The sequence below is a fragment of the Plutella xylostella genome, chromosome 5, assembly GCF_932276165.1.
Source record: "Plutella xylostella chromosome 5, ilPluXylo3.1, whole genome shotgun sequence".
NCBI classification, from domain to species: Eukaryota; Metazoa; Arthropoda; class Insecta; order Lepidoptera; family Plutellidae; genus Plutella; species Plutella xylostella.
Genome location: NC_063985.1, coordinates 13,110,385 through 13,138,066, shown reverse-complemented (window position 1 = coordinate 13,138,066; position 27,682 = coordinate 13,110,385). Strand labels below are relative to the sequence as shown.

The following is a 27,682-nucleotide window of genomic DNA, read 5'->3' as shown; positions in this document are numbered from 1 at the left end:
GAGCCCTATTGAGAGCGCGCAACGCTCGGGCCGACATGTCGGAGGGCAACAGCTGATGCGGCGGCGGTGACGTCACTTGTTTACTGTTACTGCCACAGACCGGGCTATTATGGTCAGCCGCCGCCGTGTCCCCTTCACCCTCTGACGCATCCTCAAATGTAACGTCAGCATCCTTATCAACTTCTACCGAGTCATTGGCAACTACATTAGCATTAGCCCGCGTTAATGAATATCGGTTTCTATTTACTGGAATCAGCTGATCCGAATGTCTCCGCCATTGTACCTCTCGACCTACGTCAACTTTGTACGAAACTGGTCCGGTTTGTTCGACTAGCTTCCCTTCCGTCCACTTCCCCCCCCGCGCGGAGTAATCCCTGGCCAGCACGGTGTCCCCCGGGCGCAGCGCGGGGCGCGGGGAGCCCGGCGCGTGCTGCTGCTGGCGCCGCTGCGCGCGCTGCACCGCGGCCGCCACGTCGGGGCGCAGCGCGTCCAGCCGCGAGCGCAGGCGCCGCCCCATCAACGCGACCGCCGGGGCCACCCCCGTCGTTGCATGGGGACAGTTACGGTATTGCAAAAGAAATTTTGATAAAGCGGTAGCAACGTCCTCCCCCTCATGTAAAGCCCGTTTTAAACATTTTTTTTATTGTTTTTACGGCATTCTCTGCCGCCCCGTTACCTTGCGGCCTATAAGGAGCTGACGTTACATGTTGAATGCAATTCTTTTCACAAAATTCCTTAAACTCTAAACTAAAGAACGGCGGGCCATTATCGGTCACCAATTGCGAGGGTAAACCCTGTGATGCAAAGACTGATCTGAATGCGGCTATTGTCGATCGCGAATCTGTACTACGCATCATAATGGCTTCAATCCATTTGGAGTGTGCATCGACTATTATTAGGTACTTTTAACCTCCACATTCCCCGAAATCCGCATGAACTCTTTGCCACGGGTTGAGTGGGAACTCCCAGGGGTGCAGCGGGGCGCGCGGGGGCGCGTCGCGGACCGCGCGGCACGCGCTGCACATTTTACAAATATCTTCTATATCTCGATCTAAAGTAGACCAATAAACATAATTTCGTGATAAATTTTTCATTTTATTTATACCCAAGTGGCCCTCATGAATTTCTTCTAAAATCTTTTTATGTAAAGTGCCCGGTATCACTATTCTGTACTTATAAATTAGACAACCTAAGTCAATTGTTAGTTCATGTTTACGCGCGAAATATGGTTTTTCTTCCTCGCAAGTGGTGTTCGACGGCCAACCAAATAAAACATAACCATAGATTTTACTTAGCAACACATCTTTCTTTGTCTCTTTAGCAATGTCATGGAAACTTATAGGCAATGACTCCTCAATCAAGTTTATATAGTTAACAACGTCCTTTACACGACCTTGCTGAGGTAACGGTAAACGCGATAATGCGTCGGCCGGGCCATTGTCCGCCGATCTAACAAATTCGACTGTAAAATCATACGCAGCTAGACGAGCTGCCCACCTCTGAAGGCGACTAGCTGCCGTCTGAGGAATACCCCCTTTAGCCCCAAAAATGTAACTCAACGGCTGATGGTCCGTTCGTAAAATGAATCGACGGCCAAATAGGTACTGATGGTGTTTGGTAATTCCGTAAAATATAGCTAGTGCTTCCTTGTCGAGCTGACTATAATTACGTTCGGCCGGGCTGAGCGTGCGCGACACGCAGCTGACGGGGCGCTCGGAGCCGTCCTCGTAGCGGTGCGCCAGCACGCCGCCCAGCCCGTACGCGCTGCTGTCCACCGACAGCACCACGGCCCGCCCCTCCTCGTAGTGGGCTAGTACACGTTCACTCAGCAAAGCCTGTTTCGCCTCTAAAAAAGCCTTATCACATAATGAGTCCCATTTCCAGCTCGCTTCCTTTCTTAACAAATTATGCAATGGATGAAGTATGCTACTCAGGTTAGGAATGAATTTTCCATAATAATTTAACATCCCTAAAAAACTTTTTAATTGCGATACATCTTCAGGTCGTGGCGCACTGGAAATGGCCTCTAATTTCGTTGGATCAGGCCTCAAGCCATCCTTATCTATTATAAAGCCCAAGTATTTGACCTCATTTTTCATAAATTCACATTTACTTAGTTTAATAGTGAGTCCCATGTTACGTAACCGTTCGAGTACAGCCCTGAGATTACTTATATGCTCTTTTTCATTAGCACCCGTACAGCAAATGTCATCTAAAAATACTACAGTACCAGGCACCCCTCTCGTAGTGTCTCTTCCATTAACTTTTGGAATTTTTCTGGAATGCACGATAACCCGTACGGGGTACGGCGGTAGGCAAATGTACCCATGTGCGTCGTGATAGCCGTGTACGGCTGAGAGTCTTCAGATAAAAGACACTGTTCATAGGCATGTTTCAAATCTATCTTTGAAAATTTTTCCCCCCCGCTCAAATTAGCAAATAATTCCTCAATGCGAGGTAAAGGGTAAAAGTCCCTCTTTAATTTAGGGTTAATTGTGATCTTATAATCACCGCATATTCGTACCTCGCCATTCTCCTTGACGACCGGTACGATGGGGGTGCCGTAGTCTGAGTGGTGGACGCGGTACACCGAGCCGTCGGCCTGCAGCCGCTGCAGCTCGGCCTCCACGCGCGCCCGCAGCGCCAGCGGCACGGGCCGCGCGCGCACGTATACGCCCTCCGCGTCACTCAGCTGTAATCGAATGGTTTGTTTACATGTACCCAACTTATCTGTAAACACCTCAGGAAACTCCGCCCGTAACTGGTTCACTAATGAGGTCTCGGTTATTTCATTAAAGTTTATCTGATTAACTTTGAGTGCCCGCATCCAATCCCTGCCTAGTAAGGGACGGTTACCATTTTTTATCACGTATAGTAATAAGCCCTTAGCCTTTTCAACCCCCAAGGTAACGTCTACGTTAATATAACCGAGTGACTCGATTGGTGAACCAGAATAGCAGCGTAACATTAAATTATCCGATTTTAGTGGGTGGTGATAAAATACCCGTTTATAAAAGTCTTCACTAATTGCTGATATTCTACTGCCCGTATCAATTTCACATTCTATCTCACAATTGTCTATCAGTACTTTTATAAAATAAGGTTTATTACCTTGCGCTACGACCGCGATGTTAAACATGTCCTCGTCCGACTCCTCATTCACGAAATGGTGCCGCCCGGCCCATCTATTATCACTGTTATTTACTTGTTTACACATCACTTTTAGGTGACCCCTTTGATTACACTGATCACAATTATAATGCACAAATTTGCATCTATCCGGCCGATGTGGCTTGCCACATCGCCAGCACTGCATTGCGGCCTGGGCCCTGGGCCCGCCGCCGCCGCCGTCGCCGCCCCCGGGGGCCGCGCGGCCTGGCCAGCGCGGCCGGGAGACGCCCCCGCTGCCGCCGCCGCCGCGCCTCGCGCTCGCCTGGTGCAGGCCCTCGCCTGCCTCGCCGCCGCCGCCGCCGCCACCTGAGGTCGTCGCAGCCGCCACGCTGCCGCTCACCTCCGCGTGTTTCTCTGCAGCCTCCAGCGCCAGAGCCAGTTCCACCGCCTCTTTATATTTGATTGTTGTTTCCGCGAAGATCCGAGACCTCATTGCCTCGCTCACCAGTCCCGACACAAATTGGTCTCTTAAGTTTTCTTCCAGGTTAGTTTTAAAGTTGCAGGTGGAAGCAAGGTGCTTGAGACTCTGTAGGTCGTCCATCAGTGGCTCGCCGGGGCGCTGGCGCCGCAGTCTGAAGACGTGGCGCTCCGCTATTTCGGACCGCTTCGGCTCCAAGTGCTCGGAGACTAAGCTTACCAGCTCGTCGAACGTCTTCTTCTCAGGATCCACCGGTGAGCAGAGGTCACACATCAGTGAATACGTGGCCTCGCCGACGACCGTGATTAGCATTGGCACTTTTAGCTCATCCTTTATTTCGTTAAGTAAAATAAACTGATTTACCCGCCGCACGTACGATAACCACTGTTTCGACCCTAGGTCAAAGGCTTCTATTTTGCCGATTGGCATTTTATCGAACGATTAAATATCACACACGCCGAAAACAAGATGTCCGCTTCCGCTCGTCGCCAGTGTAACGTCAGTGAAACACAGAGGCTAATGGTTGACTGATTTATTACTAATGTCACACCGCATACATACATATAGCAACACAGGTAGGTAGGTAAAGATATCTATAGCTACTTATCCTAACAATTACAATCTAACATATTTGGTTCGGGCAGATCAGTCATTGCTTTCCCTATAATAAAATGAGAAGGTGTTAAACAAGTTACATCATTAGGTAAATCAGTTAATGGACAAAGCGGTCTTGAGTTGACAATTCCTTCAATTTGAACAATTACAGTATACAGTAACTCATAAGTCAACTTAGTACTGTAGAGGTGTCTTTTAAGTAATGATTTTACAGACTTTATTCCTGCTTCATATATACCACCCATGTGGCTTGCTAATGGTACTGTAAATTTGAACTCTATTTCGTTTGAAGTACAGAAATCTATAATCTGGCTGTATGAATCATCATTTTTAAACATTTTATACAACTCGTGTAGTTCTGATTTACTTCCTTTAAAATTTGTAGCATTATCTGTATAGCAAGTACTAAAAATACCTCGCCTTGAAATGAAGCGTTTCATTGCACAAATTAGTGCTTGTGCACTAAGGTCAGTCACTAATTCTAAATGAATAGCCCTGGTAGCTAGGCACACAAATAAGCAAATGTACCCTTTATAATATTTGCAATTTCTAGTCATGGCACTGCGTATGGCTATAGCACCACTAAAATCCATGCCAACTTTATCAAATACATGAGTTAAAGTCACTCTTGGAGTAGGAAGGTTCGACATTTGTTGACCACAGACTTGACCTCTATACCTAATGCACCTGACACATGAATGAATAACCTTTTTTACCTCATTCCTGCCATGGATAGGCCAATATTTTAGTCGTATGTTATACAGTGTGTTTTGAATTCCTGAATGTAATAGTTTCAAATGGTAATGTTGTATGATCAGTGTTGTGACATGATCTTTGGCTGGCAGTATAATAGGATGAGCCTGATTGTATGGGATATCAGAATGTTGAATACGACCTCCTGTGCGTATCAATTTGTTTTCATCTAAGAAAGGATTTAACTTTCTTATGGGACTTGACTTGAATGTGTATGAGTTGTGTGAGTCATTGTTAGATTTTTCGAGAGTGGACTGTAATTCAGATATTTCTTTATGAAATGTGTGTTCTTGAGTTATTCTTATGATAAAGTCATGAGCTTTATTCAGTTCTGTAACACTCAAGTATGAGGAAAGTTTGTTTGTTTTGTTCGATACATTATGTAGAAATCTAAACATGTATGCAATTGTTCTAGTCAATTTACTAAAATTGGATTGTTTAAGAAACAGATCATAGAAGAAAGAGAAATTTAAGCGAGCTATACTACTAGTGGTATTTACAACTTTTTCTTCTTTGTTCTGGTGTGTACTTATGTCTTCATCAGAAGGTGTGAGTATAGGCCAAGATGATAGATCATTAGCCATCCATGGGGCGCCTTGCCACCACAGTTCACAAGTTGGTAGATCTTTAGGCATCACTCCTCGAGTGATAAGATCAGCAGGGTTTTGTTTTGTGTTTATGTAGTACCAATTCTTACCATTGGTGGTGTCAATGATCTGCATAAGGCGGTGTGATACATATGTGTCATGTTTATGCTTGTACGGTGCTTTAATCCAACATAAAACTATATTTGAGTCTGAAAATAAATATATGTCATTAATCTTTAGTTCATTATTTATCCTGTCTAGAAATCTATTAGTTATTTTTGATAAAAGCACTGCACCACATAGTTCTAGCCTAGGAATAGACTGTTGTTTTTTCAGTGGGGCAACTCTAGATTTTGCCATAACAATGGTGGTTGTTGGAGGTTTGCAGTTATATGTTGCTTTCAAGTAAAGGCATGCTCCAAAGGCTTTGTGAGAAGAATCACAGAAACCAACTAGATATATATTAGTAGGTATGTCTGTGAAATACCATCTAGGTATTTGAATGTCTTGTAAATTATGTAGTTGACTGATAAACTGTAGCCACTTGGCTTCTAATTCAGATGAAACTAAAGAGTCCCAATCATTATTCTCTTTGCAGATGGCCTGCATCAAAAGTTTAGCATGTATAGTTGTAGGGGCTAAAATACCTATTGGATCAAATATCTGAGAAATCTGTGACAGAATACTTCTCTTTGTGTTTTTCCTGCTAGTTGGTGTTGGTATAGATATTTGGAGCACATCCAGAGTATGTGTCCAGTTCAACCCTAGTGTTTTGACTGTGTCTGTATGTGTAAATTCATAGTTGTTATGTTCAGAAGGGTGATCTCGCTGTGAGATTGGTGAAGTTTCCTTGTTTGTAATTCCTACTTGGTCAAGAATGTGTGGGTTATTAGTTGTCCACTTGTGTAGGCTAAAACCAGCTGTAGACAATAGATCTATTAACTGTAGGCACAATTCAATACATTCCTGCATGGATTGTGACCCTGTGAGATAGTCATCCATGTAACTATTATTCTTGATGCATTTAGAAGCTAATGGGTGTGTATCTGCATGTTTTTCAGCAAGGTCTAGCATCGTTCGACAAGCTAAATATGGAGCACATTTTGTTCCATAGCTCACAGTTGTTAGTTCTAGACATTTGAGAGGTTCATTAGGTGAATCTCTCCAGAGTACTCTTTGCAAACTGCGTTGCTCGGGATTTATAAAAATTCCTCTAAACATTTTGACAATGTCGCATGAAATGACATACTGGTATAGTCTGAATCGTAAAATGACATCTGTCAGATCATTATATATATTGGGGCCTTCATAAAGTATGTCATTGAGTGACACACCCGTTGAACTTTGAGAACTTGCATGAAACACCGTTCTCAGTTTTGTTGATCGACTATCAGGTTTTATAATAGCAAAGTGTGGCAGATAAAATGCTGGTGTGTCATTGGGAGAAAACCTGTCTATGTATTGAGCATGACCAAGTTCAATGAATTCATGTATAAAAGCTTTGTACTTTTCATAAATGTTTGGATCTTTCTGAAAGGTTGATTCAAGTTGCCTAAGGTAGCGATAAGCAGTGTTAAATGAAGAACCTAATTCATTAAGTTTTTCTTCTTGTAATGGAAGATTAACTGTGTAGTGACCTGTATGGTCTTGTGTAGTTGTGGCTTTGTATAAATCCTCACAATATTTATCCTCTGGGGACAGTAACTTCACAGGAGGCATCTCTTCCTGCTCCCAAAATGAGTTTAAGAGAGATTCAGTTGACTGTGAAACATGCATGTTGACTCGCTGAGTGCCAGAAGGTAAGTTTGTATTAACAGGACCAGATACAACCCACCCTAATGTAGTTTGTATTAAATGAGGCATGTTGGGACCTAACTTGATGTGTCCTGCTTGTAGTGTGTCATAGAAGAGTTCTGCTCCTATGAGGAGGTCAATAGCACCTGGTTTGTAGAATGTTGGGTCTGCTAGTGTACTAGCTGGTTGGTTTGGTATGTTCCAAGAGTGTGTGTCTATGAATGTATGTGGTAGTGGCATAGTAATGTTATTCATGACTAAGAATGTGAGGTTTGTTTGATAGTTGTCATAGTGTGATGAAATATTGGCATTAACACTTACTTGTGTTTGATTGTGGCTGTTGCCTACCCCTTGTATGGTGCATTGGTTGTGGTTTTCCTTAAGTTGTAAAGCTAAGGCAAGTCTGCGGGTAACAATGTTGACTTCGCTTCCAGTATCTAAGAGAGCACGAGCCGTTATCCATTTGCCGTTAGCATCTTGTATCTTTATTCTAGCTGTGGATAGTAAAATTTGTTGTTGGTTAGTATGTGACATAAGCACTGTGGCAGGTGAGGTTAGTTGTGTGTCTTGCTGTTGTGAGGGCACAGCTTCATTTTTGTTAGTTAGTATTTGACTACTTGCTTGTGGCGGGTTAGTAGTAGCATGAGAAGCTTGTGTAAATGGCTTCAGTAAATCAGAACGCACTGTAGTTGCAGGTGGGGAGTCAGTATGTATACTTGAGTGATGCCTTCCCCGGCATGTTTGACATTTATATTTAGAGCACTTATGTTTAACTTGGTATGGCTGTAAGCAATTATAACACAGAGATTTAGCTTTTATAAACTGTATGCGATTTGAAACTGACATCTCTAGGTAGGTGGGACATTTATATAGGGGGTGAGAGTTTTGACACATTATACATGTAACATTATTGTCAGTAGTGGATACATGATGAGAGTTTTTAATTGTACAATGCTGTGGTGACTGTTGTGTTTTATCATTTAGCAACTCAAAAGCAGTTCTGCGTAGATTTAAGAATTCGAGCAGTTCAGACATAGTAGCAATTGAACTATCTTTGCGGTTGATTTCCCATGCAGCACGCAGGGAATTGTCCAACTTTTGACTTATCAAAAAGACTAGTAATGTGTCCCACTTGTCTACAGGTAGATTTATTGCTTTTAGAGAATCTAAACTTTGTTGTAATATTACAAGAAACTCTTTTAAGTTGAACTTCGATATTGAAGTAAAGTTGAGCATGGCTTTCAAGTGAAAGTTAACAATTAATGTTTTGTTTTCATACCTTTTGTTTAATATGTCAAGGGCCTTTGTGTAGTTTTCTTCCGTAATGAGTAGAGAGTTGACCAACCCTGCAGCTTTCCCTGTTAGCGCCGACTTCAGATACTGTAGCTTGTTGACCGTTGGGAGATCCGCGTTGTCCACGGAGGCGTAAAATATGTTCTTAAAGGCCGGCCATTGCCGGACGTCCCCGTCGAACCGTGGCAGCTCGAGTTGAGGCAGCTTCACCTGGGGGTTCCTTTGTGCTGTACACTCATGTTGTGTAGTGGCTGGCTGTGTGGTTGTGCCGCCACCGCCGCCGCCGCCGAGGAACGACTCCATGAGAGCTTTTGTTTGGTAATACCGATTTTCGAAGGTCGCTCTTTCCTCTTCATGCTCTTGTGAATACTGTTCACTTTCTTCAATACTGTCCTGTATCTCTTCAAATTGAATCAGTACTGAATTCATGTCCTCCAGCCTCACGCGCACCTCATGGTGCGTGGGCGTGGTGCTTTGCGGATCCAACTGTGAGGCGAAGTTGAAGACCCGTGTTAGTTTTCCTTTGATACTGCTTCGTTTCTTTATTAATATATCCATGTCCCGTTTAGTAGTACTCATTTTAACGGATTACATTTAATTTAATTGTGTAGCAAGATTTTTTAGATGTTCCGTGTTCGGATAAGTATGGCGGAGAGGCAGAAAATTTTCTTGATCACTTCCGGCCGCTCGATAAGTGATGTAGTCAAAGTTGAGTCAAAGGTATTCCTTTTTAGTAGTTGTGTCGATAAAGTTAGTAGAGTTTCTTCGGTGTTCCGATAGGTGGCTCTCGTTGTCTATGAACGTTGGCTCAAAGTTCAAAGGTAGTGTATGTCACTTAGGGTAAAACAGAGCTGTTTCTCTTAGTTTTCTTACAGATGGCGCTGGGTGTGCCCGGAAGTTGCCAAAATGTAATTGAGCGGCAAAATATAAAAATTGAGATTTTGCTTATCTGTCTGAGTTCTGTCCAAGGTGTCCAAGATGGCTTCCTTTTCTCCGCTCGGTGCTCGAATGATAACAGTGATATTTGTTTTTTCCATATGTTTGTGTAGATTCAAAAATAGTATCGAATCCTGTGCTCGCGGCTGCGTGGAGCTGACACAGCTCGGCTGACGGACCCGCCGCGTGTGCTCCGCGTCTCTACAATATACATGAAGTGAAGCTTCCTTGCCGGGTCTCTCTGCGACACTTCTCCTGCATATCATATTAGCCGCATGAATTATATCATTATATTCGTCGGGATAAAGACGACTTCGCCAAATGTACGTAAAAAGTATTCGTCGGCCTGATATCGACGTGAGATGACTCGCACGTCTCGTAGATAGATTCAGCGATAAAATAATTGAATGGTGGTTAATTTTTCAGGTAAAGAATAGATCCACTATTTACGTTTCTGATGGACAAAGAGACAAAGAATCAACATGCTATCATGCATAGCTTAGTGAGAACTGATCACTTCAGATGTTGAGATAGTTGTAACTTGTAACGTATCACGTGCAGTCCCACCTCATAGGGCATTAAAAATGGATCATAGACCTAAGAGTATGGGAGGGGCTATATTATCCGTTTAGTTGTAATGGTGTCGGTTGAAAAGCCACGTCTTTTACAGCGTTTAATCATACCTAGGCACTATTGGTGCTCAGGGAAAAGCTGAGGAGGCTATCTACAGTCTTGGCTCCTTCGAAATAATCCCTGGCACTTTTTTAATCTGTGGAGTAGCTGGCTGGTATTATGTGCTTATAAAAATAAGAAGCTGGATGGCGGAGTGAAGGCTGCACTGAGCCGGTCTCGGCTCCGTGTTCATAAAAAAACTGTGTATTGAGTGAGAGCAGCCCGATTAGAGGCGCTACAGGGAATCAGCGACGCGCTTCGATTCTGTATTTTGTACGCTATTTTTATAATTCATTTACACGCGTTTTGAACCATTGAAGTTGATGTTAATGCTAAAAATGCATAGTAGTAAAATAGCGGTGTTTTTACCAATTTGAGGCTTTGATAATCTAACAGCTTGATTATGGTTATTATACAATAATATTTTTTCATTGAGTATTGAGTATTTCAACGGTAGAGCTAATAAAGATGAAACTGGCAAGGACATAATAAATAATAGTTATTTAGGAGCAGTGAACTCAGAATTTAGATTTAGGTGTTGTCAAGTTTTCCAATTGATGCTAAACTACAGAATTGTTAGCAGTCGTGTTGGACAAAGCGGAACGTGTAAGGAAGTTCATTAAGGCGGCAATATTTTAGTTAATCTTTTAATCAAATCGCGAATAACAAGCACTCGAGAGTCGTGCGGCAGCAGGCGGGGGCGGGGGCGGGGGCGAGGGGTGCGGGGAGCGGGGGAGGGTGACAAATGCAGCAATTAAGCTGCTAATTGTTGACCCACTAGCCGGAGCCCCGCACGAGACGCGTCGACAAACACCACGCGCACAGCTCACTCACTCACTCACTCACTCACTCACTCATTCACTCACTCACTCACTCACTCACCCACTCCGGCACGCCTCATCTAACTCTATTTAATAAAACAATTTGTTTTCAAGCAGTGTGGCATCCACTTTCAGCAGATATTTCGTTGCGAGTACTCAGACATATATGCAAACTGCTATCTTGATTGATGATTCAAAAATATCATTAAGGGTCGGGGGACTGAGTACATTTGTGAGTTTTCCTAATCATGCTTTTTAATGGAGAATTCCAGATTTGTTTATCATCTCTGAAACACACCATGTTGTCGAGGCGAGTGGTTCCAGTGAACCTGCTTGTCGGCGTCACTCTGCCTGAATAGCTCCCGTCCCTATATTGTTCAGTGCCAGATAAATTTACATTAACAGTGCCTGCAGGTGCTAAAGTTCACATTTAGTTTATGAGAGTATGAGATTAACATCCTGAATAACAAATACCTAAGTCTTTATTTGCCAAAAAGTAAGAAGGTACATAGTATCAGTTTATACTGGCAAATATTATATAGGGAAATTCACTGAGAAACCATAATTGCACAATAATGAGCGAAAAAGAAAAATTCAAGTGAGGAAAAGGCGACTGTAAAAGCTGCATTACAAATTGGTTAACATTGGTTATTTTATTAGACAATGTAAAATACAAGGTTTTGTTTTGATGATGATTGCTTATAAAATAATAATTCTAAATTCAAATGCTGAGAAGCGATGACAAGGCTCTGTGTGTGTGTGTGTGTATGTGTGCGTGTGCACATCGCGCCGCCGAGAGTCCACAAAATAACTAGGGATTCAAAAATGTTTCAACAAAACGAATATTAAACGTAAAGCTCATATTCCTTTGTGTTGCGATACAAATGATCTGTACAATTCTTTGTGTACAAAATAAGCAGTTTTTTCGTATTTAAATTCAGGCATTTATTTAGAGAAACGAGCCGGCTCTCGGGCGGTCAATGAGATCTATTCGCGACGCATTCTTTTCATAGTAAATACATTTACATTCAACAACGTCATGAAATCGTTATTAACTTTTAGTCCGTTACGTGATATAGCATTCTTATTAAAATATACATCTCTCCATCTACGTATTAGAACACATAAAAAAAAAGGAAATCAGCATTAATTTATTAAAGAAAAATATTGCAACACCAAATAACAGTGGTACCCACACTCGGCTTAATGCCAGTGTAGTGGTGACCTGCGGCTGATAGTTCAGTAAAAGTAGACTGTATTAACTGGAATTTTGGAAAATAACCGCCTTAATGAGAACATCGTGTTTCTTCGCACCGCCACAGCTGCAACCAGCCTGCAGTCAGTCTCTGATGTCCATTCATCGCTCATGCCTTACGATTACAAATTGTGCTATTCACGTAGAATTGGACGACCACGTGATGTAGTGACCTTTGAGTAACTCATTAAAACTTGCTCCAAAATTCTATCGTCAACTATGCAAAATTCGATATTACCGTAATCAAAATAAGGGCGAGAGTAGAACACGAGCGTCCGCGCGCGAGATTGATGACGTGACATTATATCTGCAGATTACACCCGACAAAAGGCATACTTTTAGCGCAAGTTCCAACTGAAACAGCGCAACCGCCGGCCGCGCCGCCGAGCCAATACCGCTCTCGTGGTCTAATACGTAAAGTCTAAGTTAGAGTGGCGAGGGGCAGTCATTATTGAAATAGGAGTTGTGTAAAGTAAAGTATCGGTGGGGCCGCTGTTTTTTCATGATTGTTGTTCTTTCAGATGAATCTTTTGGTAAATAAATTTTAGCTGAAAAATGTTTGGGTTCTATTGTTTAAAGATTCTCAAGGTTTTTGTATAAAATAAGATTTATTAATTACGGCTGACGCACCTACGGCGGTGGCGGTCGCGGTGGACAGGTCATTGACCTTGAAACAGAGATGCCTAATTAGGTCCTGGGTCTAGTCTAGACAAAGAAAAGACGTTACTACTGTCATGAATTTCAATGAAAAGCGGGGCTGATTACAATATTTGAATGAAATTACTTTTATTTAAATTCATACAAAAGAAAATTAAGAAAATTGTTGGATTCTGTAAATTGGCGTTATTTATTTATGATACAAAAAAACGAACTAGAAAAAATATACAAATTAAATCTATAATATTACCTGCTCCTAATAGTATAGTTAAAGTTAAAAAATATTATTAATTTGTCGGTTTGCAGAACTTGCGGTTGTTTGAGGCCAAAACTAGACACACAACAACGTACGATACAACGAATTTCGCAGTCGAATACCGTGTATAACACCTTTGTAGTAGCACAGAATAATAACCAGTGGTAGTAGTACCTATAAATAATAACCTATTTCGTAGGTTTTACTTTTATAACTTTTATAATAAAATATTTTTAATAGAGAGCTGTGGTGGTGAACCGGATAAAATTCACTACAGATCTCCACTTTCATTCAGGTTCGATGCCATGCTCTTTAGAAATAAAGAATTTAAGTTCAACTATATCACGTGTTATTACGGTGATGGATGCAGCACATCTAGATTTTTAGATGAACTCTAGTGCATTGTGATTATTCCGAAAACGGCGATACGATAACCTATCACGTGAGTGCAAATGTAACTACAGCGTAATGCGAGATGACTCGCTTGCGCTATCCCTTCGGGGATTAAGTACAGACGTAAGCATATGTATGTACAATGTATCTATTTATAATAATTAGTTATGTATTAACCAAACTGGTGCAAATCATGTTCAAATAACTACGTCATAGCGATCGTAGCAACTAGTAGCAACATCGTAGCATAGCAACTCGTAGCAACATCGTAGCAACTCGTAGCAGCAGCGTAGTAACTCGTAGCATAGAACTCCGTAGAAAGTTCTCAGTTTTTTCTTTCATCTTTCACGTTCCCAAAACTTGCATGTGAAACACCTTTCAAAAAACTACTTACTCAAACTCTTTTTTGTAATATAAGTTTTTGAATTAATTGGGTATATAACAGAAACAAATCGTGAGTAATTTAAAATAAGCTATTTTATGAATATTTCTGATTTACTTATGGATGGATTATTTTACAATAAAAATACAGTTTATTTAGAATTGACGTATTTATGTGGGACACACACCCGGTCCGGTCCCCGCGGCGGCGGCGGCGGCGGCGGCGGCGCTTCCAAAAGGCATTAATATGTATTAGTGTTTACATCGGGAATCAGCCGAGGCGCGCGCGACTGCCGGCCCTCTGCCCTTCACATTAAGAGCTACATTCCCGCGAGCTCCCAGCGCTGCTGCCGGCCGAAACTTGCGTACAGGGCATTTCGTTTTAAATTGAGTGTAAAGTTGTTCTTCCTCGACTTTTTAGGGTTCAGCAGTAAACTGAACCAATTATAAGTAACGACTTGCTGAATTTCATTTGAAATGGAGTGCGGCCAACCTTTTTTTTTGTAACTGTGAGAGAGTTCTACTTCAAAAACGCAAAAATAAATTTTAAAACTTTAATTAAGCTAGTAAATTGAATACTCACATAACTTAAATAAATATAATCTTCCTCTTAATCGACGAACACAAAATTATCTTAAGCTGGGTCACCCTGAAAAGTAACAAACGTTGTTATATTACAATGAATATTGTAATTTTTTAAATGATATTTGAGGCTATATAGAACTTCTACGATGATCGTCACATTTTACGTTTGCTCCCGCCAGTATTCACACAGGAGGTAATTATTAAGATAGATAAAGATAATAATTCATTTATTGTAAACATGGGTAAATAAAATGATGTTACATAAATATTAGTTCTCCATGCTTTGCACTATACAGTACGTACAACTTTTTGGATTACGTACACTATAGAATTCATGCAAATTTATATAAATTAAGTTCAAACTGAGACTTAGATAGACTAGAGATTATACATTGGGGTTCCCTACACAATGTACACGTGTTCAGCAGTAGTTACCTACCCATTTGTGCGCGAGCCAGGCGAGGTCGCGCGCGAGCAGCTCCGGCGCGATCAGCGGGTTCATCTGCGCCGCGTACACCGTCGCCCAGCTGCAATACATTGCAACCACCACATTACTAAACATGCACCACAGTGCCTGATGCTCTGATAAATTCAGACAATACTCTACTGATGGACAAAGAACTTTTGTAACCATCTGTCGTCTTTTCCAAAAAAAATGCGTTACATTATGGAGTGTCCCCTAGAACATCCGTCTCAAAATTACGATTCAGTGTCAAGTACTTTTAGAAACTAAAAGCAAAAATTTATGATAACTTACAAAATCCAGCAACAAAACGCCGTCAACCGTATACAGGTTCTAATCAATCTGTAAATAGTAATATATCATGGTATCAAATTCTCGACCAATCGTTCAAACTCGGTTAAAAAGTTATGGTGTGTGTACTGACAGCACGTGCTGGCCGCGGCGGAACAGCAGCGGCAGCAGCAGCGCGGCCGCCAGCGCCAGCGCCGTCGCCACCAGCAGCGGCAAGCGGCTGCCCATCGCCGGCCCCGACATCTGCGGACAGCGGACATTAGAGCCTACACACTAGCGAATTGCGGGCGGTTCCGGAACGAAGCGGACACGGAACAGATGCATCTCGAACACACTACGGCTGCACAGCGAAGACGTTGCGGACGCGTGGCGCATTGGCAAAGTTTTCTTCGAACGTTTGTATCCGAATATCCTGATGATGCCGTGATGAACGACATGCCACACGATGCGTTGAAGTGATGGACTTCGGCGCATCTCAATCGTATGGTGGAACGTCGCCACTCAGTCGTCGCCGCACTAACTAATCGCCCACACAACGCGTAGCATCGCTCAAGTCTACCATCAGAATCATTGGTCTACCTACTATCATCACCTGCATATACAGGGTGCCCCGCGGTAATGTCACATGAAGCGGAAGTAACTTAAATAATGATGATTTTACTTAAAGCCGACTTTAAGTGGCACTTTTTTATAACGTGTTGAGGTAGTACGTAGTAGTTGTTTGCCTATTTCACTAATTATGATGATGTTGATGATTATGAATTAGCTGGTTCCCCTAGGGGACAAGTGGTTTCCAGTGCAGTATAGTTTATAATAATGGCCTCCTGGCCCAATTTAGAACATGTGATCAATCTCATTGAGACTCTGTTGCATGTATTGTATACGTATAAGTACTTACTTTTAATATAAAGCAGGCAACCTCTCAGTAGGTGAAGACCTACTGTTCTCTGACAGAAAAGTATTTATCGACTTCTCGTTCTCTTGAACCAGATATATTTGCTTCGATGCTGAAATTAATATTTAACTTAATTATTGTTTAAACTGTCATAAAGAAGTTTTTGTCACGTTTTTGTCACCTGTCACTGGTAGTCATTAAAAAAACTATGACTGCATGGAACGTATACTGTGGGAACTGATATCTGTATAAAACAGTATAAAACGCAGCGCTCTACAAATCAGCGGGAATCCGTTATTATTTTGAGATGTGACCCCATTTTGAAATACATAATCATTATAAAGATGTTAGTGAATGTAATGTATCAGGCTAGCGGGCACAGGGGGGGCGAGGGGGGACGCACTCGACTCTAAATCTCTCGCTATGTAAATGAGAGTGTTTAATTTTGCCAGAGGAGCTATTATGGTAATCCCGCGGCGCCCCACTAGCTGGTCTACTGCGATTTTAAGGCCCGCGCTTTCCTCTGATTGATGGAGGCATATTGAATCGCTATTTCGTAGTCGTAAGCCCGTAGTACACCCTCGTAGCTGTGAGTTGCCACGTCATCGTGCGATACCGCCAAGTACTTCCTAATAAACCGAGGAGGAGGCTACACAATGTGCCCACTGAGCTATTGTCCCGCCCCGCTCCCCTCGCCGCCCCCCGCGACCGACCACCGATACTGTTGATAAGCCCGAGATGGCTCCAGATAATCAATGATGAATAAACGCTGAGCGGGGAGACAATCAACAGAGGATTAGAATCACACAGCGATTGTACAAATACAATAAACGTCTGCGTCACGGAAACGCGGCCAACGCCACGCCAGAAATCTATTATACTTACGCTACAAATACCTACTCGTAACACAAAATATCGTTGAGCATTCGAATCCACATCACATCACACTATTTCCATATTACATTATTATTATAGGTATTGTGTTTGTTCTATAAATCGAAACATCTGAACTCTGCTTATGTTAAATGTGTTGAAATTAATCACATACTTTCAGGCACAAGCTAAACCACTTATATAAATATCTTTATTTTAAAATGTTTACTTAATATTGATAGAAAACTTTTAACATTTATTTTCCATTCGGCGTCGTTCAATTAGTGGTCCACAACACGAGCGGCCCACTGCACTGAGCCGTTCCAAATCCTATTAAAAAAATTTCATCAGCAGTTTATTACTCAAGATTTTGTGAAAGAAAAACTCGTTTTTCTTCAGTAAAGATTGAAAAATTGTCAGCCATTAATTAAGACTTGAAAACGATATTTAATTAATGTTCTCCCTTACATTTTTCTTCGTGCTCGAACGCACCTGTTTAAAATATATTTTTTGAGAAAATGTTTAGTCAGCTGAATAAATGTCATGTATAGCGCAATCGGTAGTATTGATGAATAGTAATCTATAATATTTCATCATCTCAGCCATAGGACATCCACTGCTGAACATAGGCCTCCCCCTATGATTTCCACCTTGTCCGATCGGAGGCGGCCCGCATCCAGTGCTTCCCCGCGGACTTGACTATGTATATTGTCCGTCTATGATAATTATGTACTTACAACTCTCTTTGCTTTTAATGACTTTATTTACTGGCACTGACTCGGAGATGTGCACGAGCAGGATCTCCTTTAGATTCAATTAACTGTAGTCCCTTATTGATACTATGTTCACTTTACACAAACACATAACAACGCGTAACGATCATGCCTGAATGTCATAATACAAAAAAGTCCTTTCTGCACCTGGCTCACTCGAAACGAACCTTTATCCATACATTACATCTAGGCAATACCTAGTATACCTGCCCAACGTCTGTACTCCCTTCCTAAACTTGTATCATTTGACACCATCACGCTGATCTACTGCGGGTTGGTTCACACATCTAGCTGTGCTGGATCTAGACGTGCAGCTGTCCTCGTTGCACCGGTCAATTATTATTGTTCATTGTGCGCGTTGAACTCTTTTCTATGAATATGGTACGCGCTACGCCGTAGCATGATAGATTCAACTTGTAGTCATATTTTAATTTAGACACTTATTATTTTCTACTGATTATTTTATGAATTTTTACTTATTGATTATAAAATAAAACGAACAAATTACTTAAATATTAAATATTTTATTCGAAAACAAACTTATTTAGTTTATGTATACATAAAATTTATGTTTTACATTTTACATAGACTCGTATTGTACAACTCATTCACATTCTACTTATTTATTTAGATCAATTTTATTGTAAATGTTCTATATTCGTATTTACATATTCATTTACTTTTTACAATACAAAAACGTGTCATGTTTTATTTTAATTTACAATAACTTGGTATATTTCTCTTATAAGTTAAATGTACGTAAGGTTAAATCAATTATACACTCACGGGCATGAAAAGGTTCCACTGAGAAAAACACCAAATTACTCCTAAACGAAAAAGATTAGCTTAATGTCGCCTTCTGAAATATTGAAGTACATTTAACTGAGCATCAGGGTATTACCAACTATAAACGGTAATATTTTGTTCAAATTTTAAATTAAATGTTTAAAATAATTGGAGTTGTTTGCAGTTGGCATTTTGTGAGTGGAACTTTTTCATTGCCCGTGAGTGTAATTACTGAATCTATAAAATGTCTACTTTTTGTGTAATAGAATAAAATTTAAGCAAACTAAATAAAAAATGCAAAATTTTGAGGTTACGATTTAAAATAATTAGTGCAACAGGGTAGCATTAGAGCATCTGCTAAAAAAGGACCATAAAAAAATTCAGTGGAGTCTTAATTTTTCACATCAGTAACAGTATAACTCACATTAGTAAACTGAAGACTCAGCAGCATGCATTCAGACCATAAACACAATTATGTCATCGGCCCAGGATTAAATTTTTCGTAAAATGTTAGCATTTAAATCATCACGTTGATCTTTAGGCGATAAGAATAGAATTTAGCATTTTCGTCAATACTTTTTATTTTATAAATATTTTATAAAGAGACTGAAATAGAAACAGAAATAAAAGCGCATAATCGCATAACTGAATACAGCCATAAATGATACAGTAGGCATGACTAATATGTATTTATAGTCAAGAAATCAATCACTCAACTCAAGAGATGATAATCGGTACAATACAGATACGACATTGTATAATTGATAGTTAATGTCTGCCAGCTTTGACGTTAGAATCCAAATTAATTAAATTACTACACAATGTGGGTTCACTAATTTCACTAAATAATTTACACAAAGTTGGCAGCTCCATGCGCACACATCTCGTCAATCTAATCATAAAGATTGTTTCCATACATTATTTAATATATTGTTTCGGTAACATCACTTTGGATGTGATACACGTGTTGATGTTAAAAACTAAATCAAGTAGAATAATCCAATGATTTTCGACGAATTCATTGAACTAGAGATAGAAAATAATTTTATAAAAACTTCGTCAAAAGGTAACATGATTCCAGGTCAACAAAAAAAACAGAAACCAAAGGAGGCACTTGGTCCTTGATACCAATAACGTTTTTTTCACACGGGTTTGAAATGAGCTCTCATAGATTGTAGTTGGGATAATATGTATGTACCTTTCTAATGATGTTATGTCGTTATTGGTACTTCGAACAGCCTCCATACTCGTACATTCTTGCCTGCCCTCCTTTCTAGTACACTGAACTGACAGACTGAAATTTTAAATTTCAGCAGAGTTTATTCCTAGTTACCAGAATTTGAATTATTTCTTAGATTTTCGTTTCTTTTTCATATTAAAAACATCGAGAATGAGCACAACTCCTAGTCATTCACACTCGTAAACATTATGATATTATACACATATGGCTAAAACTATTTAAATATTTATACACATACATATAATACATACCATAATTATATAAATATAATGTACTTAACACAGAATATATATTTGAGTATCAACAAACATACAAGTATGATTTAGGACATTGTTATCAACATTATTTAGCTCAGGTCAGGATCAGGATACATACATGTATATAGGTTTTTATGACCCCTATTTCAGGGGCAATATGTCTTGAGATAAATAACGTTGCTATAAGCCATCCTAATAATGATATATAAAAACAAGAATATATAGGTTTATTACAAATAATTAACGGTTTTCTACCTATACTTACATCAATAGTCCCAAAAAACTATTTTATGTTGAATTTGTGCAGAAAACATCAATGAGCACTCTTGTAACATGTTTTCAAAAACTTAAGTCAATTACATGATTAGTGCCCAGTTCGATAGGTACATACTTGTGTGAGTATCATGAAGTGTCCTCTTCCTTATCTAAACAAAACAAATCATTTGCACAGAGTATGAGCTGAACTATAATACACCGCTTCCATCTGCATATCAGCACTCCTCATAAAAATCTTACAACATTACATTTAATATACAATTACGCCTAAACTTTCATTATGTCCTATAGGTACCTTATCCAAAAACTAGGTTTTTGCACTTAACAAATTTATTTTAGACGAGAAAGTTCATAACATTTATATTTGAGAACGCAACTTATCTAGACACTTGTTCACTTCGCAACAGTTTGAACTTCACTAACAGTCAGCGGGACACGGGGGGCCCGGGGGGCGCGGAGCTCACGCGCGCGATCAGCTGGCGAGCAGCGCGTGGCGCCAGCGCGCGTGCAGCGCGGCCAGCGCCAGCAGCGCGGCGATGCAGCGCCCGCTGCTGGACGCGCCCGCCGAGCCCGTCTGCATGGCCGCCGGCCGCTCGCCTGCGGGACACACACCACTTGTGAATCACTAGTGAGCGACATACTTCACAGAGGGGAATCTTCTTCTTGTTGTGTCGGTGACAAATACAAGACTAGGGTTTCTCATCGTATTAAAAGGATTGACCAGTCAGAGCAGTCTGACTGCCTAGAACGCGGCGGACGTAAAAGAACAAGAGATACGTTATTCGAGGAGTCTCCTGTTGTTTACAGACATGGATAAGCGTCTTCGATTCCTGAACCACATTTCAGAAATGTGACATTGCTAGAGCACAAGAATAAGGCTGCTGCTGTCGCCACAGGATATCCATATCAGCAATAGCTAAGTTATAGCTGATTCTGCAACTAGTAGAACATTACACGACACTACAGTACGTACCATTGAGCACGTGCACCCTGACGGAGGCGACCTCGGCGTTGGAGGGCGAGCAGGAGTAGCGGCCGGAGTCGCTGGGCGCGGCGTCCTGCACGAGCAGGTAGCTGGTGGTGGCCGCGCCCTTCTCCGTCACCACCGACACGCCGCCGCGCGCCGAGTCGTACGATATCACCTGCTGGAGATCACCCGCTTTAGTACACACACAGTAGACAAGAGGATGGGGGCACTAAGATACTGCGGTACTGCACCCAATTCATAAAAAGGACAGACTGCAGAGTTATCCGCTACCGCTATGGGTAGCGGTAATACGGTATGGCAAGAGTGGGACCTAAGTGCTCATACGGCGAGTTCCGAATTATTTTCCGAATTATTACTCTTCGCGAAAGATACCGATACGGTTTGAATAATCCCTAACCCCGCGGAGATCATACTGAGCCCACTATGCAGATGCAGGTCTTGCACAGTGCACACACATTTCTCCGGGATCTCTCACATCCTCGCGGTGTTTGCCTGCGTAGCGTAACACTTTCGCATACTTTTTCTGACTGCCTCAAACATGTATGTTTATGTAACAAATATGATTCTATTTCACTAAACAGATAAATATATACTTTTCTGCCTTCAAATTAATAAACATTATTATGAACAAAAAACTGTATAAGTACCTATGAAGTATGCCAACTTGAGACGAGACTCAACTGTTTCAAAAAAGAACAAATAAAAATAAAAAGTCTGTGAAGGTCTTTCCAATTAAAATAAGACACACATACCGTAGTTATACAATCCTACATTTAACACAAATTAATCAGGCGCGGATCTAATTTCGTAGAGACTGAGGCTCACGGTAAAGCTTAAATAAATTTCTCATTCATATAATAATTATACATCTAGCTATTAATGATATTGTTCAGCGACGGGATTGTTAGTTGTTCCCGCGCGGCCTCGGTCGGAAATTTAATTAATTAGAAGCTCGTTCATAACTTTAAATCGTCTTCGGAGGATGAAGCCGGCATTATCCGCAGGTGCCACGCTCCTCGACAGGCGAAGATAGACGCTTGCCACGTGCCTACATGTCACTCTCTAGGTACCTAAATAATTAAAGTACCTACTTCCAATTACTAAAGACGGAAAAAAACATAATTCCGCGGACAGACCTATCGGAAACACTAGTTTCAATTTAATTGTTACTCGAAGCAATAACACCTTTTGTCACTCCGAGAAACAAACATATTATGCCACTTAAAGTTACCCGGAACAATAGGGTATTAACGCTTTCACGGTGAGTACGCCGCTTAGCAGCGCGTGTGTGGCGGCTTACTGAGGGCGCGCGGCGCGGGCGGCGGGCGCGGGCCAGCCGTGTACGTTACATAAATTAATCTAGCGGAGTCGTCGCCTCACTCGCGACCCTATTTAGATTAATTAGTACGGGGAGCTGTAAACAAGGGCGGTCAGGTGCACTCTTTAGGAGGATTTAAAAGCATTTGACAACTAGTTGCGAACTTTCGGCGGCAGAGAAAGTTAATTTAGCGGAACGTTTTATGTTGTTAGTTGTAAACACTAATTACTTTGATTAGGGAAACTTGCCGCATTAATATCGCTACCTTTCTTAGCTTTTGCCGTGTTACGAGTTGCGGATATTTAGGTTAACTCTTTAGTGGCCATTATCCGCACATGAGTTTAAATAAAGGGGCTTAAAATGTCACTATATCTAAACGCGTATTTACACAGTTATGTAATGGATTCTATTATGGATTCTATTATTTCTCGTGGCTGGTGGTGGTAAGTGAATATAGTGACGTGGCCGCGGGGGTCGCGGGGGTCGCAGGGGGCGCGGCGGTGGCGCTGTAGTGGCGCTGTAGTGGCCGTGTAGCGGCGCCAGGGGGCACCCGCGATTTATTAAACAGCCGCACTAATGGCAAAGCGGTGTATTATTCGCTGCGACGAAAACCATTAAATTCATATGCGAATGTTGAAATATTAAGAGCAGTTAGCGGCCGCAGTCGCAGCGTTTAGTTCCGACTAATGCTAGAATTTATTGCACTGGGCTTGGAAATTGGGCATTTGGAGTCAATAATTCAATAATTTTATTGAATTCATGTGTTTTATATAAAAAACTGCTATCTAAAAAAATAAAGAAAAAAATGAATTGATACTACGGAGAATTATAAAACATATACGAATACCTATACCTGGTTATCAAAATGTTTTGAATGTATTTTGTATTCGTAGTGATAATTATTGTATTTCATTTTAAATTTGAGGAGAATCATTAAAAACAGTTCACACCGCCAAATGTTCTGCAGAAGTGATCGTTATCGTACATAACAGCTACCGTTTACGAGCCTAAACATCTTATTTTTCTGAACCCAAAATAAACAAAAAAACATAAACGTCTCCGGCGCTCAGCCCAACAGCCTACCTGCGGCTTGCTCACCTCGTCCTCGTGGTACCAGAAGATGTAGGCGGGCGGCTCGGGGCTGAACTGGATGAGGCAGGTGAGGTTGATGGTGCTGCCCATGTCCACGTGCAGGTCCGGCCCGCCGAGGATGCGCGCTGACGGCACTGCAAGAGGGGAACGGGTTATGAATGGCGAGAGAATAAGGGGTTGATGGTATTGTAAGCGGGAAGAGGGTGACTAACTGCCAGATTCAATAACTCTACCTACCGATGACTGATAGTTAATTTCATACGATTTTGACAGAATGCAACTTTTTATGAGTCAAAATAGTATGAAAGTAACTGTCAGCTTAAGAAAGAAACAGCAAAGAAACTGGCAGTAAAGGCTCACTCAAAAGGATCCCACACAATGATTAGTATTTATTTAATAACAAAGAAAATGTTGCATATTTTATTACATAAAGGCTTTGTTTTATTGTTAGTTTGGTTTATGTTTAGAGCGGTTTCAGACTAGCGTGTTTTTCGGCGCGTACACGGTCGCTGCAACATATCGACGCGCTAATTACACGCTTCAAAAAACTAGCTTACACCTATATGCCAAAAAATTCGCTCGTCTGTAATCCTGTTATTTACTTTAATCAATGACACTGCAAATACATAGGGCAAATACATTCAAAACAGTTAATAAATATAAAAAACACAGGGTTAATGCGTGACCACGGCCACGTGGCGGGGACTGAAGCAATCCTGAAGCAACTCCTCGCGGCGTTCATTAAAAATAACGTTTTGTGGAATCTTTTATGGCGGTGTTCATTATTTTAAGCTAACTCTTGAGGATGCTTGTTTAATATGTTTTCTCTCTAAACGGTTGCTTTATTTTTTTAATTAGGCTTGTTTAGATTATTTAAAGGCTGTAGTAAAAAATAATTAAGTATGCTTACCTACTCTTTATTTGATTAATCATTTGCAGGAACGGAATTATGGAAAAAGTACTAGATATGCACCTATCTAAAAAATTCTGCAATTAATTTCTATCACCTATAACGTGTTCTTTTATGAATGTACAATCTTTTCATAAAAAAAATATAAAAAGTTTTTAAGTTTACTAAAGTAACTAGATACATAATTATGTATCTGCCTGGCCAGGACTCGACCCCGGATGGATGAGCACGCGAGCCAGCGCTCCACCACCAGCCCACTAGTGGAGCCGAGACTTTTTCAACATTATAAGCTTCATTATTTTTAAGTTCACTTAACTAAAGAGCAATTAGCAGCTCAGCGCGGCCGAGCTCGATCCGCCCACAGTCGCCGGCCGATGAAGTGAAATATACCTTCACCTTTAAGACCTTTTGAAGTAAGTTCAGACATGTTTTTTGGCATCATCATATTTTCATACGGGGTGAGTCATTTGCACTGGTATGTAATAGCAGAGCATTTATGAGTTCGCCTATTGTTGTACTCGTATGAAAACCTTTTGAATCTAAGCGAAGCCAGCGGAGTAAAGTTAAAACTGTATGTAATTAAAATTAAAATATCTAACTACGCATTACTTTATGGTATCGGTATCACATTGCATAAAATTTATTATTTTATTCGTGGCGTGAACTCAATTAATATTTGATATAATTTAACCATGTTGATTGTAGTATTTGTCCCGCGGAGCAGCGCGACCGCGGCACGTGATCGCGGGTGCCGCTGAAGAATCAAATTAAAATTAATGCGGGCGCTAAATAATGTATCCGCATCATACCCACATTCATTGACAGAGTACCGATACCGTTTTACTAAATTCTGGAAATACTATACTATGGTGTAAAGATAAGCAGGTGCTTTGATTTGGCCGAGCGTACAAACAGGAAAGTCCCCCACTTTGACAGCACGCGTCCCACGCCCGCGCCCCGCGCCGCTGCTTTTCAGAAGTTAAATACTTGTGGATCGGCGGCCGCGGCGGAACTTCAAACAAATTATTGCCAACTTTCTCAAATTTAAATTTTGGTTCTTGTAGGCGATTTGAAACGCCGAAGTTGAAACTCTGAAGCCAGCCCCTGCCCGTGAGTGGGCGTGAGCGGCACTACATCCAGCACACGGACTGCTTCACTGGGTGTGAAACTGTTCCAATAAATTTTTGTAGAAACGTTCATACCTACTAAATTGTATTTTAATTCTTACGAATCACGATCACGAAGAGAACCTGTCTAACTATATTACATAACAACTTTAGCGCTGTAACATGTATAGAAGAATCCCGTCCCAATTTCATATTTTTCCCACCTAGCCTTGGATGTCGTATTGCTGATTTATGAAAAAAATTGTGAAATATATGTGTAATTAATTGCGTTTAATCGGATATTAAGGTATGGTCAATTAAAGTTTATTGATTTGTGATAAGCTGATAAGGTAATAACCGATTGATAATAATAATGATAACAGATACGACAACCCAATTACCAATTGAAATAATTCTTTAAGAAAAGACTAGTGTCTAATTGAATGTTATGATAATGAATGTACTCAATTCAATTATAGTACTGCTTAGCTACAAATGGTTGAATAGAGAATTGGAATAGCTTAAGCATATTGGCAGCAATGCCCTCCCTAGTAGTTCTCTAGCTGTCGAGTGGCGGCGGCCTCAGTGGGCAAAGCCAGAAATACGGCGTCATAGAGCAGAGAACAGCAAGCAATACGCTGGTGGGCAGCGGGCGACGCGGGGGCGCGGGGCGAGGCGGGGGCGGGGGCGAATGCGACACATTACAGAATTCAATTATGACACTAATATTTTGCTGCGCTTTCTGTGTGCTGCTGCGGCGCTTCAGCGAAAATTGAGGTGATATTTTTGTAAGTGGTCACGATAACTTTAAAATTTCTCAGATTCTAAACGATCTTTCGTATCGATAAATATCTACCATTCTGTACTCTGGGAAGCTTTATAATAATTAAATAGGTAACATTACTAGGCAGTAGCTAAGGTAAGCCGTATCCAGATCATCCACTTGTTTATTCTCGAAATAGTTGAGCTGATAAATTTTCTGTCGAACTCCTTTTTGAAGAACGTCTGACAGGGGCGGGCGGCGCCTACCGACGATATATCACCGCCCGCCCGGCTCACTGACACTTCACACTAAACTCTTCTCACGTTGTAATCTGTTCATACAACATACGTTGCATTGAAATCTAGGTATTATTTATGACATGATAGTTACATAACTACCTTTAATGTACAATTTTACAAACTGAACGGAAAAGGATAAGGTTAAATAGCTCCGAATGTGCAATACCTACACGATAGAGTTTCATCCAGCTGCCCTGTATCTTGTCTGTGAAGCGACAATTTGAGATTATATTCTTAACTCGGAATTCGGCGCCAACAGCGTGTCGTGATTTACACCAGCATCGGCCATTAAATAGCAATTATACGGAGCTGGAGCGCCTCTTAACTCCATAATTGGTGCAGAATGATTCATAATATATAAAGCTTTGTGGCGTATCGGGTGATGGTATTAACTCCATCATAATATCATTTAAAATAAAAGTTATACTTTTCCTCAGCCACGTTTGAAATGAACTACTTATAATTAGATACATTAAGTGCTGAGGTACTTATACAGCATGTTGCAAAAATGTAAGCCGAAGTGTGGGTCACCGACACGTTAAGAAGAAGGTCAATTATTATGTGTTTTTATTAACCCGACAAAAAAAAGTAAAAACGAAAGTGAAATGTGTACAGCATTCCCGCGCTGCTCGTACCCTGAGGCCTCGGCAAGAAGAACGGCGGTGAAATGTCACCCAACTCATTAAGGTGACACTGAGTTAAGACTTCGTTTCGCTCATTCAATTACGTTTTTAAAATGCCTACTTCGCTGACGGCTCACTCCGC

At 41.0% G+C, this 27,682-nt stretch overlaps 3 protein-coding genes across 9 annotated transcripts in view; all 3 read right to left on the bottom strand.

The window, feature by feature from the left end:
* Window positions 1–2,247: 2,247 nt before the first annotated feature.
* LOC119694195 lies at window positions 2,248–3,925 on the bottom strand. The gene is made up of 2 exons (XM_048633423.1): window positions 3,112–3,925; window positions 2,248–2,692 (listed from the first exon to the last, which is right to left on the bottom strand). Exons 1-2 carry the CDS (start codon window positions 3,899–3,901, stop codon window positions 2,685–2,687), a joined length of 798 nt encoding a protein of 265 aa, XP_048489380.1. The 5' UTR covers window positions 3,902–3,925; the 3' UTR covers window positions 2,248–2,684.
* Window positions 3,926–14,572: 10,647 nt separating this feature from the next.
* LOC119692425 (V-type proton ATPase subunit e-like) lies at window positions 14,573–16,396 on the bottom strand. The gene is made up of 5 exons (XM_038113074.2): window positions 16,240–16,396; window positions 15,475–15,584; window positions 15,345–15,392; window positions 15,027–15,114; window positions 14,573–14,651 (listed from the first exon to the last, which is right to left on the bottom strand). Exons 2-5 carry the CDS (start codon window positions 15,582–15,584, stop codon window positions 14,637–14,639), a joined length of 261 nt encoding a protein of 86 aa, XP_037969002.1. The 5' UTR covers window positions 16,240–16,396; the 3' UTR covers window positions 14,573–14,636.
* Window positions 16,397–20,896: 4,500 nt separating this feature from the next.
* The window catches only part of LOC105381835 (zwei Ig domain protein zig-8), a 247,608-nt gene continuing 240,822 nt past the window's right edge, over window positions 20,897–27,682 (bottom strand). For 3 of the 7 annotated variants that reach the window (XM_048633322.1, XM_048633319.1, XM_048633324.1), the window contains 3 exons: window positions 23,831–23,973; window positions 21,415–21,586; window positions 20,897–21,038 (listed from right to left, as the gene is read on the bottom strand). In XM_048633322.1, the coding sequence (XP_048489279.1) occupies window positions 20,914–21,038; window positions 21,415–21,586; window positions 23,831–23,973 (440 nt within the window). In that variant the 3' untranslated portion in view covers window positions 20,897–20,913. The remainder of the gene's footprint in view (window positions 21,039–21,414; window positions 21,587–23,830; window positions 23,974–27,682) is intronic. The other 4 variants (XM_048633323.1, XM_048633325.1, XM_048633320.1 and 1 more) reach the window with 3 other exon arrangements.

What these genes read in the sequence shown, in the direction of transcription:
- LOC119694195 (XM_048633423.1), bottom strand. Translation starts at nt 3,901, where the DNA reads ATGCTAATCACGGTCGTCGGCGAGGCCACGTATTCACTGATGTGTGAC.
- LOC119692425 (XM_038113074.2), bottom strand. Translation starts at nt 15,584, where the DNA reads ATGTCGGGGCCGGCGATGGGCAGCCGCTTGCCGCTGCTGGTGGCGACG. An exon ending in CGCCGCGGCCAGCACGTGCT is followed by an intron (nt 15,393 to 15,474) that starts GTCAGTACACAC and finishes TACTATTTACAG; the next exon opens with ATTGATTAGAACCTGTATAC. An exon ending in GCGTTTTGTTGCTGGATTTT is followed by an intron (nt 15,115 to 15,344) that starts GTAAGTTATCAT and finishes AATGTATTGCAG; the next exon opens with CTGGGCGACGGTGTACGCGG.